At 35.1% G+C, this 18,203-nt stretch overlaps 1 protein-coding gene across 8 annotated transcripts in view; it reads left to right on the top strand.

Annotated features, from left to right (window-relative positions):
* The window catches only part of DLG2 (discs large MAGUK scaffold protein 2), a 1,704,777-nt gene that overhangs the window by 14,792 nt on the left and 1,671,782 nt on the right, over nucleotides 1-18,203 (top strand). For 7 of the 8 annotated variants that reach the window (XM_032488772.1, XM_032488771.1, XM_032488766.1 and 4 more), the window contains exon 2: nucleotides 186-317. The exons of the other annotated variant lie outside the window; for it this stretch is intronic. In XM_032488772.1, coding sequence (XP_032344663.1) covers nucleotides 186-317 — 132 coding nt within the window. The remainder of the gene's footprint in view (nucleotides 1-185; nucleotides 318-18,203) is intronic. 8 annotated transcript variants of the gene reach the window in all.

The raw sequence follows: 18,203 nt of genomic DNA, 5'->3' as shown, positions 1-18,203 counted from the left end.
ACATGGGTTCTTAAAATTAAGAGTTCATTTTAATTATCAATTTTAATGGTAGTTTATGGAATTCATGATTATTTTATTAAATTATCTTGTGTTATAAAATTAGGAATACAACTATAATATAGTTTAATGTTAGCTTACTTTTTTTCTAAGACCATAAGATAGAATTTTAAAATCATGTTTTCCAGACACTGACCGAGCTTTGTCACTTTTGGAAGAATACTGCAAAAAATTAAGGAAACCAGAGGAGCAGCAGTTGAAAAACGCTGTTAAAAAGGTGATGGGTATCTTTCAGAGCAGTTTATTCCAAGCTTTGCTAGGTATGTATTAAAAATTGCTTATTATCTTTATGGTCAGAATTGGGCTTAATAGTTTAAAATAATGTGGTCAAAGAACCTGAAGTTAAATTTAAAAGTGAAATAATTTTCCTTAATAATAGAAGAAAAGCTTTTTTGTTTGTTTGTTTCATTTTCTTATTTAAGGTTATCCTAAAAAAGAATTGCTCTAAAATAGAAATAAAATGTAGGTTATTAAAAATATAAAAATTGAAAGAATGTTTGTCATAGGAAGACAAGTTTACACAGCAAAAAAAACCCACAGTAGTTTACTGCAAAAAAAATGATTAAGGACAAATATGCTAGAGAAGAAAGTTGTTTTCTTCTTGAAAAGGACTAGTCTAACACAAAAAGTTAGTGGGTCACATTCTACTCAAAATCACATTTCTAGTTTTACTCTTTCCTTAAGAGAAAAATTAAAACACTTTTCATCTTTTTTGCTTCTCTTAAGAAATTTCATGATTCAAATTGGAAAGTTTATCGATGAAAATCTCAATGCCTTGTCAGTTTTTCATGAATCTCATTATGTAATATTTGACATTATGCTTATTCTTGAATTTATTAAAGACTGAAGAAAATCAACGATATGTTTTATTTATGTATACTTTTATACATATATTTTGCATTTATGCAGATAATTTTTAAGCCTTTTTTTCATATTTTAAGAGTTAAACCAGCAAAAGATATAAACAAACACCTCTCCTCAAGAAAAACAAACAACTAAACTATTACAAAACCCCCCACTCAATTGTACTATAGATTTTAGTGGATTTACACTGTACATTTTAAAGAAGTAATTGAATCTACCATTCTTATTACCAGGTCTGATAGTTATTGATATAAAAACTGAAAATGTGACTTTATCAGGATTAACTTTGAAGATATTTTATCTGTGTTTTTTTTTGTAATAAATGTCTACACTTATTGACAAAACTACAGCTTTATGGTTTGAATATAATTTTTAAAAACCATTAAATTTTGAAAAATTGAAAACCAATCTATTGAGTAAAATAGAAGTAAAAAACTTTATAGGATTACTTTTTTGCCTGTGGATTAATTTTTAAAATATTCTTTTATGGCTGGTAAGAATTAATGACACAAATAACTATAATCATCTTAGTGGGTATTAAATGAAAACAACTCCAAATGGAGTCTTAGAGAATTTAAATAAACCCTGTCATTAGAGAATAGTATTTTAGAGAACATTTTTAAGCAATAAATTTCTCAGTGAAAAATTAAGTTTTATCTAGTTGATAATTAGTAAAGGCTATTAACTGAATTGAATGGCAATGCCTCTAAATAGATTTGTATGGTGTGCTTAGTTAAGATTGGCTAAGTCTTTTGAGAGTTGTTTCTGAGGACTTGATTTAGGAAGAATATTGTTCAATGCTTTAGATAATTCTACTGTACTTTGGTAATGTAACCACTTGGTAATGCGACATCATTACATGGGGAATAAAAGGACAAATGAAAGACAAAGAATTGTATTTTGCCATTGTTTTGAGTGAGTGATAAATATCTTGGCAAAAAGCCTGTAGTATATAGTTGGAATTTCTCTAATAAAATGAGAGGCAACAATAATCTGTAAAAAGCTGTTACATAAGTAATCCTGATGTCCAGCTTTGAGTGGGTGGATTTGCTTTGGCTGGTCTTTTAAGTCATTTTGGGATAAACCAGAGTGCAAAGACTGGAGCAATGCTGTACAGTGAAACATAATTTTCTACTGCGTTCTATGGGTTGCTAAATACTGATTACTAGGTTACTATTGAATGTTTGAGTGGTCTCACTGTGCATTTTTTAAGGACACAAAAGAAAAACTATGTAGCCCTGTGCATCCTGAAGGAGATTATATCTTTATAAATGAAGAAGTAGAGAACCATTGATAAATAGGGCATTATTTATGCTTTATAATTTCCTTTCTGTTTGAACCAACTTCCCTCCCCTTCTTTTTTGTTACAAGTAATGGAAGATAGTACCCTTCTCCCATTATTCTGATGTTCAGATAGCCAGTACGCTGAAATAATACCTTGCATGGATCGCAACTGAAGAAATAGAAGGGAATCATAGTGCAGAAACCCAACACAAGTGGATAATAAAATAAAATACTATTATTGCAGAATAGGCTGTAATATTGACAAGTGATCAGAAAACCACTCCTTCTCTCTACAGATGAAGGGCATCACTTTGGAAATGAATACTACCCTCCTTTTGTGGTCCTTCATCATAAACTTTAAAAAAAGCCCTCAAACACTAGTATATCTTAGATGGTATAATCCTTGAAGACAGAAATCTGTCTCTATAAGTTTGACTGCTATTATAGTGCATGAAAGCATTTTATAAATGGGTTCTGTGATAATAGGGTGGAGCTTAATAGCAAATGTATTTTTTTTTATTTTTAAAATGTAACTTTATGTGATTAACATAGTTTGTACTCATTATGGAGATTAAAAAAATAACGTAAAAAAGTAAAATCCAATGATAAAATGGATTGCTCTTAGAATAAATAGAATATATGATAAACATGGAGAATGAACTGTTTAACTTTCTTCCATCTTGCTTCTAGATTCCCTGTATTCTTTGTTTTGATTTTCCATTTACCAATAACTGAAAGTGTAAAAAGACACCATAACTTTTAAAAAGTTAGTAATTAGTGTTCATTAATGTACCAAAAAAAGAAAAATGCCTAAAACAGCAAAGCTGCACATTTAGATGTTAGGCTTAGGGTGACATCTTGTGGTAATACTAAGAAACATATTTTGTCCAATAGATAATTACAGTTTTATGATGATTGCATTGTTAACACTTTATAAAATTTGAATATAAGCGAACTGGAATTCCATGATATTTTACAAACTAATTTAGATCTCTTTCATTTAGTATAGCTAAAACATTCACATTTTCAAGTCACTCTGTTAGGTCATTTATACTCTTTGTTTAGGGGATGAAGGAGCAAGATGGAATTTTAAAACTTATTTTTATATTTCTCTTCCAGATCTACTTTGAAAATTTAAACATCTATATTGCCACCATAATTATTTGTAAAAACTATTTTAATAGTATGATGAGGTAGTTCATTTGTGGATATGTATCAGAAAAGTTCTTTGCTTTTATACCTTATTGAAAATTGCCTTGCTCTATATTCATTACTTTTATGTCCAAGAATGGACAGAACGATGTATGTATATTTATCAGGTTCTAACCCCTTCGAAAATCATGTTAATCTTGTTTATCTAATTTTATTTCCTCTTATTTTACTGCAGTGTTTGAGGGGGAATTTTTGGGAAAGATTTAGAAGAGAATGGGCAGTAAAGTGATAGTTTCCTCAAAACCCTGCCAGTAGAAACATCTTAGAAAAGTGCTTATCCTGTTTTATGGAGGCTTGCATTGTTGCTGGTAGATGTAACCGGTGTCCAGGTTCTTTTCCTGTCCCAGAAAGAATACAGAGACAAGACACAGAGGTTAAGAAAGTAAAGTGGGGATTTATTAAGGAATAGAAAGTACACTCTCAAGGGCAGGCTCAGGTGAGCGGCTGCCCCGAGTTTCTTTGGCAAGTTGGTTACATAGGATGTAAAAATGAATGGGCGGAATATTCATTAGAGACGGAAGGGTCTGGGGTCATATTCTCTGATTTTCATCCCAAATCCACCTTCCCAAACAGAGGAGGGATTTTTGTCCTTATTTAGTCTGGATCAGAAGTGTCATGGCTGGTGCATGATGGGTACTTCTACTCTGCAAGGCTAATTTTATTGAAATGAGGGCATAATCTGCAAGAGGTTTTATTTGGACCATGGAGATTCCTGCCTTTTCCCACCTTTCTTTGTCGGCATCCAGGGCACTTGTCATCCCCAAATTTGTGACTGCTTATCCACACAGAGGTTCCTGCTTTTCTTTCTCTGCCCAGGGACTCCTGATGCTTACCTGATAGATGGTTTCCTGCATTTGGTCTGTGCCCATCCTTTCTGCCCAATTCCTTCCATTTTGCTTGTGTCCCTCTTTCTCTGCTCATATCTAGCTATTTGCCTGCTCTAACAGCATGTCAAACTTTGTGTTAGAATGGAATACTTTTCATTTCTGTAAACCTTAACATAGAACATTATGGATACTTGAAATTACTAGCAATAGAGGTGATACAGTAGATACACTACATGTTGGGATCTATCACCTCCTTGTTAAAGCCTTCTACCATGTCCCTACCTGTTAGCAGCTTTAATCAGCCCTTTGATTATGTCTCTTAGCATTTTGTTCATATTACTCTAAAGTACTTATTACATTGCCTTGTTACAAGTTGGATAAATTGCTGCCCTCCCAATAGACTGTGATATATCTAGTTAATATTTGTACCCCCAGTATGTGAACCTTTAATAATAATAGGGCTTCAATAAAATTTATGTATTCATTCAGCAGTTATTTAAAAAAATACCTGTTATGTGTTATACATTGTGCTAGGCAGTAGGGATACAACAGTAAACTATAGAGGAGAGGGTAATCCTTGCCCCTATGGATGAGAGAAATCAAATGGGGAAAAGAGACATTAGGTATGCAATTAGTTATTTAAATATAATGGTGAAGTACTACAAAATCATTCTGTTTAATAAGAGTTTTTATCACATTTTAGTTTGAGTAAAAAACCCTACATACTTTCCCAGTATAGTAATTCTAATATAATATTTTATTTCAAAATGATATCTATTTGGAAACATCATGATGATTTTGGTCTTAATTATTGTTTGTAGTGTATGATTTTTTTCCCCGAGCATAAGAAAGTTGAAGAATTCTTTTATAGATTATAGTGACATGGTTATGTAAATTTGGAACACCTTGGATCCAGTCCTCTAAAGCAGAGGTTCTCAAAGTGTGGTTCTTGAACCAGCAGAATCAGCATCACTTGGGAACTGAATGAGAAAATCTGGAAGCAGGGTTCAGCAAATAGTGTTTTAATAAGCTTTCCAGGTGGTTCTGAGGCATGCTGAAGTTTGTGAATGTGTGTTCGAAAAGGTTAGATATTTGGCCAATCAGGGAAAATAATATAGTATATGAACAGCATTAATAAATTTGGGAAAATATGACAGAGGCACTTCTTCATTCTTGGGTTTTTATTAAGATTTGATTTCATCTTTAACAAATATAATGAGCCATTATCATTCTGGAATATATCTTGAGTACTTTGAGGATCCATAAATTAATGAATATCATTTTGGCATCTAATTTTCTTTTTAAAGTGCAATAGTATATCTAAAATATTTAAGTGGTTTTTTATTCCTTCTACTTATGGAACTATGGATAGAGAACAGTAGCTATGCTACACTGAGATGCTCCTGTTAGCACGTGCAAGGCTCACTAACTATGTAATTTCTTGCTACCACTCAAAATCTCAACGCATGTGCTCCTGTGGAACAGTTAAATTTCTGCATGTCGTAGACCTTCAAATAAGTCTTAACAGGTCAAAGCAGTGAATGTAAGATTCTTAAATACTAAGGTCTACTATTCCTACTTACTTGTTTACAATACCTGTTTAAATAAAAAGAATGCAGGTGTTTCAGTTATTGCAAATGAGTAATTAATAGTGAAGTATTTATGAAGTGTTTTCCATATTTATATGGACATATGCAGATGTTAAAAATTAAATCCCTACCCTTAAGGAGGTTAAAGTCAATTGGGAAAATAATGTTCACATACCTACGAACAAGTACAAGATAGTATATAATCAAGGACTAAATTCTGGAGCCTAGACCAGAGTGTTATAGGAGTTGAGAGAAGCGTGAGATCATTATTGATTGATGTTGCTAGGGAAGCTATTATATAAAATGTAAACTTGAGCTGGGTCTTGTCAATGATAGGACTTGGGTAAGAAGAAAGGCTAGAGAAGGATTTTTTTCCATCTACCCATCCATCCATCTATCCATTTATCCATTTGTTCATTCAAAAGTTATTTATTGAATACTGGGCCAGGCACTATGATGGACACTGGAGAGACAAACATTAGACAAAATATATGAATAGTTTATATTTACAATTTTGCTAAATGCTACAATGGAGAAGTAGAGTATGCTATGAGTGAGAGAATTAACCTTAGCAGTGGAATCATGGAAAGGTTTCTTAGGGAAGTGGTGTTTGAGGTGATGAAAATTAAACAGATTCATAGAGGTCAGAAGGAGAGTAAGGAAATGGGTGTAACTAAAACAGGGCTTCAAAAGTGTCCTTGATATTTATGCTTTTAAAATGTTCTCTAGTAGTTGACTAAGGCATCACATTAGACTCACATCTCTTCCAAAGACTTGTTTAAATTTGAGGGTATACTTGAGAAACAAAAGTGGTAAGCCATAAAATGTGGCCTGAACAGTCTTGATAATTCCCTTTGTTAAACTGCCAGATACTAAGTGTGATTGGATGTGTGTTTCATGACAAGCAGGATCAAGTATTTCTTACGTTAAATTTGACGCTTTAGGTTGAAGATTTTATGCCATTCTTGGCTCTGGACTTTGTATATTTGCTGCAGGATTTATGTCACCAGATGGCACCATTTAACTAAATTTATGTACTTCAGGTGCTTATAAGGCTAGTTGTTTTAAAATGAAGGATGTTTTTATTTGTGCTATAACTGAAATAGGAAAAAATCAATCTCTTTCGATAGCGTATGAGACTTCTTTACACAGTAAGGTAATGAAGCCCCCAGGGTTCGTTGGGAGCATGAAAGGATCTGGTAGTTTCTGCTAAGTACATAATAAATGAAAATTTGGGGATGATCACTATCACTGATACATGGTAGCTGGCACAAAAGCAGAACGCAATAGGCTTCACCATAACCAGCATAGTAATATTATGAGTATTTTAGCCTTACATTTAACTTTAATATGTAGGAAGCTGATATACATAATGACAAAAATATAGAGAATATTCTCAAAGATTATTTTAGGAATAAGCCTTTTCAAGATATCTTGAAATATGGAAATAATACATTAAAATTTTGTCAGTAATGTATATGTTCTAGTGAACTGTAGAGCTAATACAATTAATAGAACATGATATAGATTTCTTTCATAGTATAAACATGTATCCAAAGGAAATGAAATTTATTTCTTGGTTAAAAACTTCCTTAATACTTTCCCTGCTGGTGAGCAGAATTCGTTACTTTCTCTCTTACATCCCTATAGTATTTGTTCATATTTCTGCTGTAGCGTTTATTATGTTATCACTGTTAATTGATTACATATTGGTCTCCCTCAATAGACAGTGAACTTCTTGAATTCAGAGACTGGTTCTAATTTAGTGTATAGCACAGTGTCTGCCATGGCATAGTCCATTATTAAATTTCTTTCATTTGGAAGAGCATATTTTGAATGCCTATTACCTAAGAGACACTGTTAGGCTCTAGGCATATAGTGACAAGAGAGATGTGGGCCCTATTACGGAGCTTATGGTCTACCAAGGGAGACAGAGACAGACATTTAATAAGTACAACTGTGATAAGTACTTTGAAATAGTTATTTGAATCAAACAGGGCATTTTTACTTGCTTCTCCTTTGTTTGGAGTACCTTTTTTACCTAGATCTTTGCCTTACTTGTTCATCTCATCATTTAGGTCTCAGTGCCTCTAAAGTACCTTTCCAGCTCACTCCTCACCTCCATCTCACCAAGTCACATCTATCATATTACCTGTGAGAAATTTTGTTTATATGTTTTGTTGTATGGCTTTCTCCACTAGAATGTAAATTCCATAGGAGCAGCTATCATACCTGTTGTGTTCATTGCTGTATTTTTTATATTAGCTTAATGCCTAGAACATAATAACTGCTAAGTAAATATTTGTTAAATGGATGAATGAGTGCTGCTGTATGCCTGGGGCTGTGTTAGATTTAGGTTAGAAATGTATTCATTTGAAAGGAGGGGAGAGCTTAATAAGTAGGGTTTTATTTTTACTACATTATCCTTAGATAGGCAATTGCTGGCATTAGGTCAGCATCTCAGCAAAGTTCTGGCCAATGTCTCTACTGACTGGGAATTAGAACATGACCTCAAGAAGGAATGTAGGAATATAGAGCCCAAGGTGAGTGTTTTCAGCCAGGCAGAGCACCTGGAGCTTTGCATGAGCCGTAAGAATGGATCCCAGGTCCCACTAAACAGATTTCTGCATCAGAGGCTAGCAGTATGCCTCGTGAGCAAATGGTGAGGGACATTGCTCAAGGACCAGAGGAGCCAAAGGACAATTACAGATCCAGTGAACCCAACCCATTTCTACCCCCAAGACTATGATGGCAGATAAACCACATGTCTGCCCCCAGAATTGTCTACTTCTGTATAACCGGGCATTATTTTAGAGAGAGAGAAGCAGGAGGAGAGGGGTAGGCTCTGTGAAGTTTTATCGGAGAGAGACTTTATTGAATCAGACCACACTTTAAACTAGATTGAATGGCCACTTTTCCCAATTAGCCAGGGATTGAGAGATTCTGAAGCAGCTGGATATACACAGACACAGTGAAGAGCTATTCATTTTGTTTATCGCTGAGCCACTTACACCATGTGGTAGAAGTGTCTGGTGTAAGTTGTATGTGTGACCCTGCTATACTGAAGCATAGATCTCAGTGTTGGTTTTGACCTCTTCGTGCTCCTTTCAAATTTGGTATTGAATGTTGAAAAGCATTAACCATAAGAAGAATCAATAAAAAAAGAAATAGCCCACAAGTATCTCAGAGGAAAGGCTTCCCTTCCACTTGTTAGCTCTGGTTCCTGGCAAAAGACAGAAATGGTGGAGAATGAGGAGCATGGGTCTACTTTAGTTTGTTTACGTGAGTAATTCCTAAGAGTTGCTTATGAAAATATTTCTTGTCTACCTCATTTGTTGCCCAGAACTTCTTAGATTAGGTTAGGAATTTCAAACATTCCAATAATAACCTCCACATGCCTTACAGCATACATTTCCCTGGTTTCTAGTTTCTGAGTCCTGAGTTCTACCTTATATTCAGTTTCCAATTTGCTGTCAAAATAGTAAACTTTCATAAAACTATAAGATGAGAATTCTCTTTTCAGGACTGTATGTATGCAAATTGGGTCATCAAGTGTATCTCGAGCCACCAGACTCCAGTGGGCATGCTGATTCTTACAAAATGACTTCATCATGAATCCCTAAAAGTTTAAAGCATTTTTAAACACACGGAAACAAATTATACTGAATATTAAATAATGCATTCAGAAAAACCTTCAGCTTTGAAAATAAGCCATTTGAAAGTAAAGAATTACTTCAGAAATAAGCCTTGTTCTTCAGAAATAGTTGATGCAAGAGTTCTTTGAAGAAGGGTTTAAGAGCTCTTCAGTTGATCAAAATAGGACAATGATTATAAATATAAAGGTGACTTTCATATTTATTAGTTGAGGTAAATAATACCATTAACAAAAACTGTTTATTTTAGATGCAGGGCTCCATTTAGTAATTTTTCAGGATATATATTCACTTTCTCCTTGCTATTTTCCTCATACAAATCTAATTTTTTAAATTACATGTTTTTCTGGAAGTGGAGCCCCTGGAGATATGGAAAATTTAACATATTTAATAGGGCTCTCTGCAAGTACCAAACAAATTTTGATGCAGGATACTTCCACTTCCTGAGTTTGAGTATTTATAATTGTAACATGGAAGAGTTGGGCTAATGCAATGACTTTTATAGACGTGAATGATAGTATGGAGAGGAGTGGTGACTCAGCATATTGAATGAAGGATATAGGAAAATAGGCAGCAGTATTCTACATAATAACTTCATACTTTCAAATTTGAATTGTTGTCATTATTTTGGTTTTGTGAACAATCCAGTTCCCTGAATCAGTTCCTAGGTTTCCATTCCAGCAATAATCTCTTCCTTCACTATATCTCAGCCACCCACTCCTAAGTTTTACTCTGTATCTTATCCTTATTAATAACCACACCCCTCTAAAATCTCAGTTTTAAACAGCCTACTCTCTGACCACCACTCTTCACCTTCTGTTGATCCAATTCATTTCTATATTTCCCATGTCAGTCATTCTTTGATCCCATAAGCACTGCTAAATCATTGGCCCTACCCATTGTATTTTCATGATCTGTTAGCTACCATAAGTTTTCAGGTCTCTTTTTATAAAGCTTAAAATACATGATTCGTTGCTATCGTTAATCATTTGTACACATCTTCAGTTTCTTTGTTCTCTCCATCTGCTGGCAAAAACCAGCCTCTGGTTAAACTGATCTTTGTCTGCACCATTGCAGCTCAATGTAGCTGGAGAAATATACCCAACCTTGTTAATTTGTTACACTTTAAATTATGACCAAAAAGCCTATTATGTTTCCTCAGACAGTTCACTTTCTTGTTCCCAGGAGGAGCATTTCATACTGTTTTTTTATCCTCAGATGCAGTAATACCTCACTTTCCTCAACTTTGGCTTCTGATCTTCCTTCTTATTTTATTGAAACAATGAAAACAATCAGAAGAGAACATTATCTTTTCCCCACTTGATCTGCCTACCTACCTATATTTGTATCTATGTGTTCTGATTTTTCTTCTATTAAAGTGTATAAACTGCCTCTCCTTTTATCTAAGGCCAAATCCTCTTCTTGGTTAGAGTATCAGAGTCCTAGAAGGTAACAGAAAGCCTTCTCAGAGAGAGTTTAATGAAGAATCTGTTTACAAAGAGATGGATAGAATTAAGGGAATCAACTAGGGATAGAAGCACTTGGAAACTAGGAACTGTGGGAATCTTGAAGGAACAGGGAAAGCGTGTAAGCTGCTACTGTAATACAGATAGAGCTGTAATTGTTGGAAGGGCTACCTGACAGTAGCTATGGCTTGCTTTGCGAAGAAGACGGCCACTGCCAAGCCATGACCAAGCAAGGAGAGAGCTGGGTGAATAAACATCCCAACCCCTCTTTCCTCCCTTCCCGAGTCTTCTGCTGGTGCTTCTTATTAGTAGACCCCAATTGGAAGCTGGAGGACAAGGGAGTTGGATGACACAGTCTGTTAAGCTCAGCTTCCCAGGGCACAGAGCAGGGTGGATAAAAGAAGAAAGATGACCTGGAAGGGCAAATGGAGAAGATTCATGATAGGTTACGTCTCGATTTTTCCTTATTGACTCAAAGAATATGTTAGAAATTGTTCCTCCTCTCTTTTCAGTTATTTCTTACCTTCCTATTCAGTTATTCCTATTAGCACACAAACATCTCTTAAAAGGAGCATTTTAGAATAAGGGTTGGGTGTGGACCCTGGAGCCAGATTGCCTGGGTTCATTTCCTGGCTCCTCTGCCACTTACTACTTGTGTGACTCTGGGCAGATTTGATAACCACTCTGTAAGTCAATTTCCCTGTCTGTAAAATGAGAGTGATAGCAAAAATACCCACCTCATAGAGTTGTTGTGAGGATAAAAAAGTTAATATATATATTTTATTTTGAACAATGCCTGGCACGTGGTAAAAGTTACTGTTGTCATCTTCAAAATTTGTTCTCCTCATCTGTCATCTTCACCTTGTCTTCTGACTTCTGTCTGTGTTTTGCCAATGGGAAGTACTAATAGTAGATCAGAAGTGGTGGAGGAGGGCAAGAATGGTGGGGATATTTATTCTGGCCCAGTTCCTTCTGGGCCATGATTTAGCAGTGACTACATTCTTCTACTTAATGCCACAGATCCTGTCATGTAGCCCCTCTCCCATTTTTCTGATTCCCCTTTTAGAGTGAAATTCATCACAAGAGTTGTTTATACTCATAGTATATGCTTCTTTATCTCCAATTTTCTCTTAAAGCTACTTTAAATTAGGCTCTTTTCCTTTCTACCCTAATGAGATTATAGCTTTCAAGGTTATAGAGACTTCCATGTTGCCAATTCAGTGGTTAATTTTCAGGATTTTTCTTATTTCTCTGCAGTGTTTGACTACCCAATCATGTCCACGTTCTTGTAACACTTTCTTTCCGGACTTAAATGCTGAAGTACCTTGGCTAAATTCTCAGGCCTCTTTTCTTTTTAACCTTTTTCAGTTTTATTAGGTAGAATTATTATAGTTTGACTGCACATACACATTATATTGCATGTAAATACATATATACAATATATTGCACTTTTTTAGTTTACATATGTGTACTGATCATAGTTTCTATGAACAGATTAGACCTTTAGCTTTTTAAATTTACAGTTATCAAAGGAATATAGCCAACCACAAAATAAGAATCAACAGAATGTGGTAATCCACTCATAAAGGACAGTTAAAGTGTGCTTACACATATTCAAAAAATCAGTCATCTAAGTTATAAATAAGTAGTTCATTTGTGTATTTATTTATTTATTTTAGATTCCACATATAAGTGATACCATTTGGCATTTTTCTTTTTATATCTGGCCCACTTCGCTTAGAATGACGTTCCGGTCCATCTATGTTGCCGTAAATGGCATTATTTTATTCTTTTTTATGGCTGAGTAGTGTTACATTGTATATATGTACCATATCTTTTTTATCCAATCATCTGTTGATGGACATTTAGGTTGCTTCCATGTCGTGGCTATTGTAAATAGTGCTGCTGTGAACATTGGGGTGCATATGTCTTTTTGAATCAGAGTTTCCTCTGGATATGTGCCCAGGAGTGGGATTGTTGGATCACATGGTAAATCTGTTTTTAGTTTTTTAAGGAACCTGTATACTGTCCTCCATAGTGGCTGCGCCAAACTACGCTCCTACCAACAGTGTAGGAGGGTTCCCTTTTCTCCACACCCTTTCCAGCATCTGTCGTCTCAGGCTTCTTTTTTTTTTTCCCTATCTATACCCACTACTAATGTAGTCTCATTCAATCCCATAGTTTTAAATGTTATTTATAGGCTGATTACTCCCCAAATTATGTCTGACTACTATATATCTTATTGCCTATTTAATAGCTTTTCCTTGGATATTTATCAGGCATTTCAAAACTTAACATGTCCAAGACTACACTCTTGATTCTACCCCCTCCCCACAAACAACTTGCTTCTCTCCTAGTCTTCACCATCTCAGTAAATGTCATCATCATTTACCCAGTTACTCAGGCCAGAAACCCAGGAGTCATCATAGATTTTTCTCTTTTTCTCACGTCCCAATCCACTTCATTTGCAATTGCTGTTGCCAAATTGTCAAATTAAGTCCAGATTCCTACCAGTTCTTACCACCTCCATCATGCCATCCTGATGTAAGTCACCTTGGTCTCTTATCTGTCTACTGCAGTAGCTGCCTGACTGAGATTGCTTTGTTTTCATTCTTGTCCCCAACTTACTCTCTGTATAGTATCCAGAGTGATCTTTGGAAACAAAAGGTAGTTTATCTGACTGTTTAAAAAATTCTCCATTGGCTCCCTATCACTCTTAAAACAGTATTTAAAGTCCTTATGACTGTAAGGCTTTACATCAGCTGACTCCTGGCTATTCTGTCTCACTTGTTCAACTGGTATACTCTCTCCCCTCTTTGACTAACACTCTGTATTACCCATTCCCCTCCAGTCATGTTGGCTTTGAATTTTTCCTTGAAAAAGCTTTGTGCCTCAGGGCATTTGTACTTGCTGTTTCCTTTGCCAGCAAGCATTTGCTCACTTTTTCACTCATTCAGGTGCTGTCCAATTGTCATTTCCTTAGGCCTTTCCCAACCACCTTGTCTAAAATAGCCACTCTTCTCCAATTACTCTTTTTTTTTCCTTACTCTAGGTAATTTTTCTTTTTTGTGCTTATTAACATATACTTATTTATGCTATTTATTTGTGGTCTTTCCCTTCCGACTATAATGTTATCTCCTTGAGAGTGGGGATTTGGTAGTTTTATTCACTCCTCTAATCCCAATGCTTATTAGCGTTTATGGAACGTAATAGAAGCTAATATAATTTGGTGAATGAGGGAAAAGCTAGTTTATTATTGATGGTCAACTTTTAAATTTTGGCAAGATAACTTCATTAACATTTTCTTTGTTTTTGCTTTTTGTTTAAAATCAGAATCATTAGATTCTTAAGTGAAAAGTAGTATGTTGAAAAAGATTCATTTAGAAGAGGTTCTTATACTTGCAATATTTTATTGTTAATACAGTGGGAAATTTGTATTTGTTTTCAGGGTCTTTTTGCCAAGAGCCCAGGGCACTGGAGAATGTGATTTATGAGGTCAGGAAAATACATTAGGTTAATTATGCTACTGCATTGCTAGACAGTCGCTTGGAGTTTGCTGATATGCAGTGATCAAAACAGCATCATTTAAAATTGCTAGACCTATTAAAACATGCAAATTTTACTAGTTTATATGTCCTTTTTTTGAGGTTACTACTGATATGAAAGAAACTTACGATATTTTTCATACTATGAAAATTCAACGGAGTAAAAATACGGATCTCTGTTAATAATAAAAGACAGTTTTCAGTATTTAATGTGGAAGACTTCTCAGATGTCCTTCTTTTACATACTAAACCTTTTTTCTAGAATTCGTGATCGTATCTCAGCTGTTTTGAGAAATTTAAAACTGTCACTTAAAAATGTATTTTTACTGATACAATTATTCTTCATGTTATGTATATTTTAATTGAAGTGTAGTGAATTTACACCTGTTGTATTACTTTCAGGTGTACAGCAAAGTGATCCAGTTATTTATATATTCTTTCTCAGATTCTTTTCCATTACAGGTTATTATGAGATATTGACTATAGTTCCCTGTGCTATGTACTAGGTCCTTGTTGTTTATTTTATATAAAGTATCTGTTAAACCCAAACTCCTAATTTATCCCTTCCCCACCTTTCTCCTTTGTTAATCATATGTTTGTTTTCTGTGTCTATCAGTTTACTTCTGTTTTACAAGCAAGTTCATTTGTACCATTTTTTTAGATGCTACATATGAGTACTGCCATATAATATTTGTCTGTCTGACTTCATTTAGTATGATAATGCCATTTGCAGCAACATGGATGTCTTAGTTGTAGGAGATCTTTTCTGACAGTTTCCAGTCTTTTTCATCAGTGATTGTTCTGCAGATAGGTGTGATTTTGGTGTGCTTGTGAGAGGTGGTGAGTTCAGGGTCTTTCTACTCTGTCATCTTGGCTGCTCTCCTATTTACGATATATTTTATTTGTTAGAAATATTTATGGACCACCTATGATATGTCAAACACTAATATAGATATTAGGTATGTATCAGTGGAAAACCCAGACAGATATTCCTGGTCTCACAGAACTTACAGTTAAGTGGTGGAATATCAGTAACATACAAACTTGGCATGGAGAAAAATAGGGCAGGGAAGGGGAATAGAGAGTGTAATGGAGGAGAAGAAGCATTACTATTTTAAATGGAGTAGTTAATAAAGTCCTGTTTCAGAAGACATTTGAGTAAAGATGTGAAGGAGTTGAGGGATTGAGTCATATGGCTATCTGCAGAAGAAAGAGCAAGTGAAAAGGACTGAGGTAGGATCATGCAAAAATTATTCCAGGCATAGTAGGAGTCCAGTGATGGGCTCAGTAACTCTTGATTGAGAGAAAGTGGCAAGAAATAAGCTTGGTTATGGTAGGAGGACAGATTATGTAAGGATTTGTTGGCTGTTATAAAGACTTTGACTTTTATTATGAATAAGCTAGGAATCTGTTGGAAGGTTTTGAGAAGAATATGATCTAACATATTTAAAATGATCAACTTTGCATTGCATGTTGAGAATGGACAAAAATGATGCGATGAAGGAAATGAAGGAGGGGAGTTAGGAGTTTATGGTAATATATAGATAGAGGTGATTGTGGTTTAGATTAGGGTGCTGGCAGCAGGGAGAGTGGTGAGAAGTGGTCAGATTCTAGATTTTGAAGGTAGACCTAATGAGATTTGCCAGTAGATTGGATATCAAATATGAGAAAAATAGGAAAGTTAGGGAGTGTTTTTTTTCTGGCCTGCGCATCTGGAGGTATGGCATTCCTATTTTCAGTGGTAAGGAAGTCTAGGAAAGCGTTATATTTGATGGGTGCAGTGGAAGATCAGGAGTATGGTTTTGGAGGTGTGAAATTTGAGATGCTTACTAGACACCCATGTGGATATGTTAAGTGTACAGCTGGATATAGAAATCTGGTATAAGGGAGATACCAAGATTGAAGTTTAAATTTGGGAGAAGCCAGAGTATTAATGTTTTTAAAACCATAATACTAGAGGGAGAAGCATGAGGTCATATTGTACAGTACTACAAAAACTTTTATTAAATTTTCTGAGGTTGATAATGTTTATAATTGGTGTTAAAATTATTTTCTTGTCAAATTTTATGCAACAAAGTTTCATTAAAATTTCATATAGAGACCAGTTAGTTGGATATAGCACAGCTTTTTATTAGCTTTTACTTTTTTTAAATTAAAAAAAATTATCTCTTAAGTTCTGGAAAGTATCAATGACTAGATAAAAATTTATTCTAACAGAACTGAGTTCTAATTTTCATAAATAGTAGTGTTATGAGAGATTCATTTTCAAATTTAAAGGAAGTAATACTTATTCAAGCATTTTAAGAATCTACCTGATTTATTAGCACACACAAATTTAACTTTAAAGTCTTCTGAAAGTGATTTATCAAGATAATTTCTAATGTGACAGAGGTTAAGACTACAAATAGATGAGTCTTGGACTTAGAGTTCTTGACTTGAAAATAACACAGCAGCACTACTATGTAACTTAACTAGAAAAGAGATTTATTGGAAGGATATGAGATACCTTATAGGAACTGCAGGAAGGCTGGAGATCAGACTCAGAAAATAGGCAGGAATGAAGAAATAATCAGGATTTCCTTATAGAAAGAAGTTCAAAGGATACAGCTCTTTTGCCTTCACTGGTCACTGTTAACCACCATCCTGCTGGACCCTGGGTCTTTAACACTTGTCACTGTGCCTCATACTCTTGATTCTCCCATAGACATTGTGAGTTGTTTTAGACTCCTAGCATTGCTGAGTCACAATATGAAGATTAAAAGGCCTTTCTTGGTTAAGAAATATGTAAATACGGCTGTGATAAGAAATAACATTTGGTCTAAAAACCTTGGAGTCTCCGAAGTAATGTGTCTTTTTGTAGCTAATAAGATGACAGGTGGCTGGGGATTCCTGTTTAGCCTCCGGAGGGAGCCTTGTTGCCAAGGGAACCAACCATCTGATTAAAGGGCTGGAACTTTCAACCCCACCCCCTGACCTTTGGGGAGGGGAGAGGGGCTGGAGATTGAGTTCACTCACCAATGGCCAATGATTAATCAAGTGTGCCTACATAATGAAGCCTCCATAAAAATCCCTAAAGTACTGGGGTTGGAGAACTTCTGGGTGGATGAACACATGACTGTGCCTTGAGGGGACATGGGAACTCAGCACCTCTTCTGCCACATCTTGCTCTGTGCATCTCTTTGTCTGCCTGTTCCTGAGTTGTATCCTTTCATAATAAACTAATAATCTAGTAAATAAACTTTCCCTTAGTTCTGTGAGCCATTCTTGCAAATTATTCAACATGAGAAAAAGGTCATGGCAACCTCCAGTTTATAACTGTTTACTCAGAAACAGAGGTGACAACCTAGACATGTGATTAGCACCTGAATTTGAGATAAGGGGCAGTGGTGTGGGACTGAGCCCTTAATCTGTGGGATCTCATACTAAATCCAGCTAGATAGTGTCAGAATTGAATTGAATTGTAGGACACCCAGTTGGTGTCCACAGAGAACTGGTGAATTGCTTGGTGTGGGAAACCCACACATACTTGGTGTCTAGAAGTTCTTAGAGTGTTAAGAAAAAAAAAGTCTTTTTTTTTCCTTAAAGTGACATTCAACCTTGAAAAATACCTGAAAATTACTTGTGGAAATGGATGTTACAAAGGATAGCAGGTTGTGAGTCATTGTGGAGTGGTAGAAGGAGGGTTATCTGAAGTCAGACAGAAAAT

Source organism: Camelus ferus, chromosome 10, assembly GCF_009834535.1.
Source record: "Camelus ferus isolate YT-003-E chromosome 10, BCGSAC_Cfer_1.0, whole genome shotgun sequence".
Classification (NCBI taxonomy): Eukaryota; Metazoa; Chordata; class Mammalia; order Artiodactyla; family Camelidae; genus Camelus; species Camelus ferus.
The sequence above is the reverse complement of the archived record's forward strand: the minus strand, read 5'-3'. Positions and strand labels throughout refer to the sequence as shown.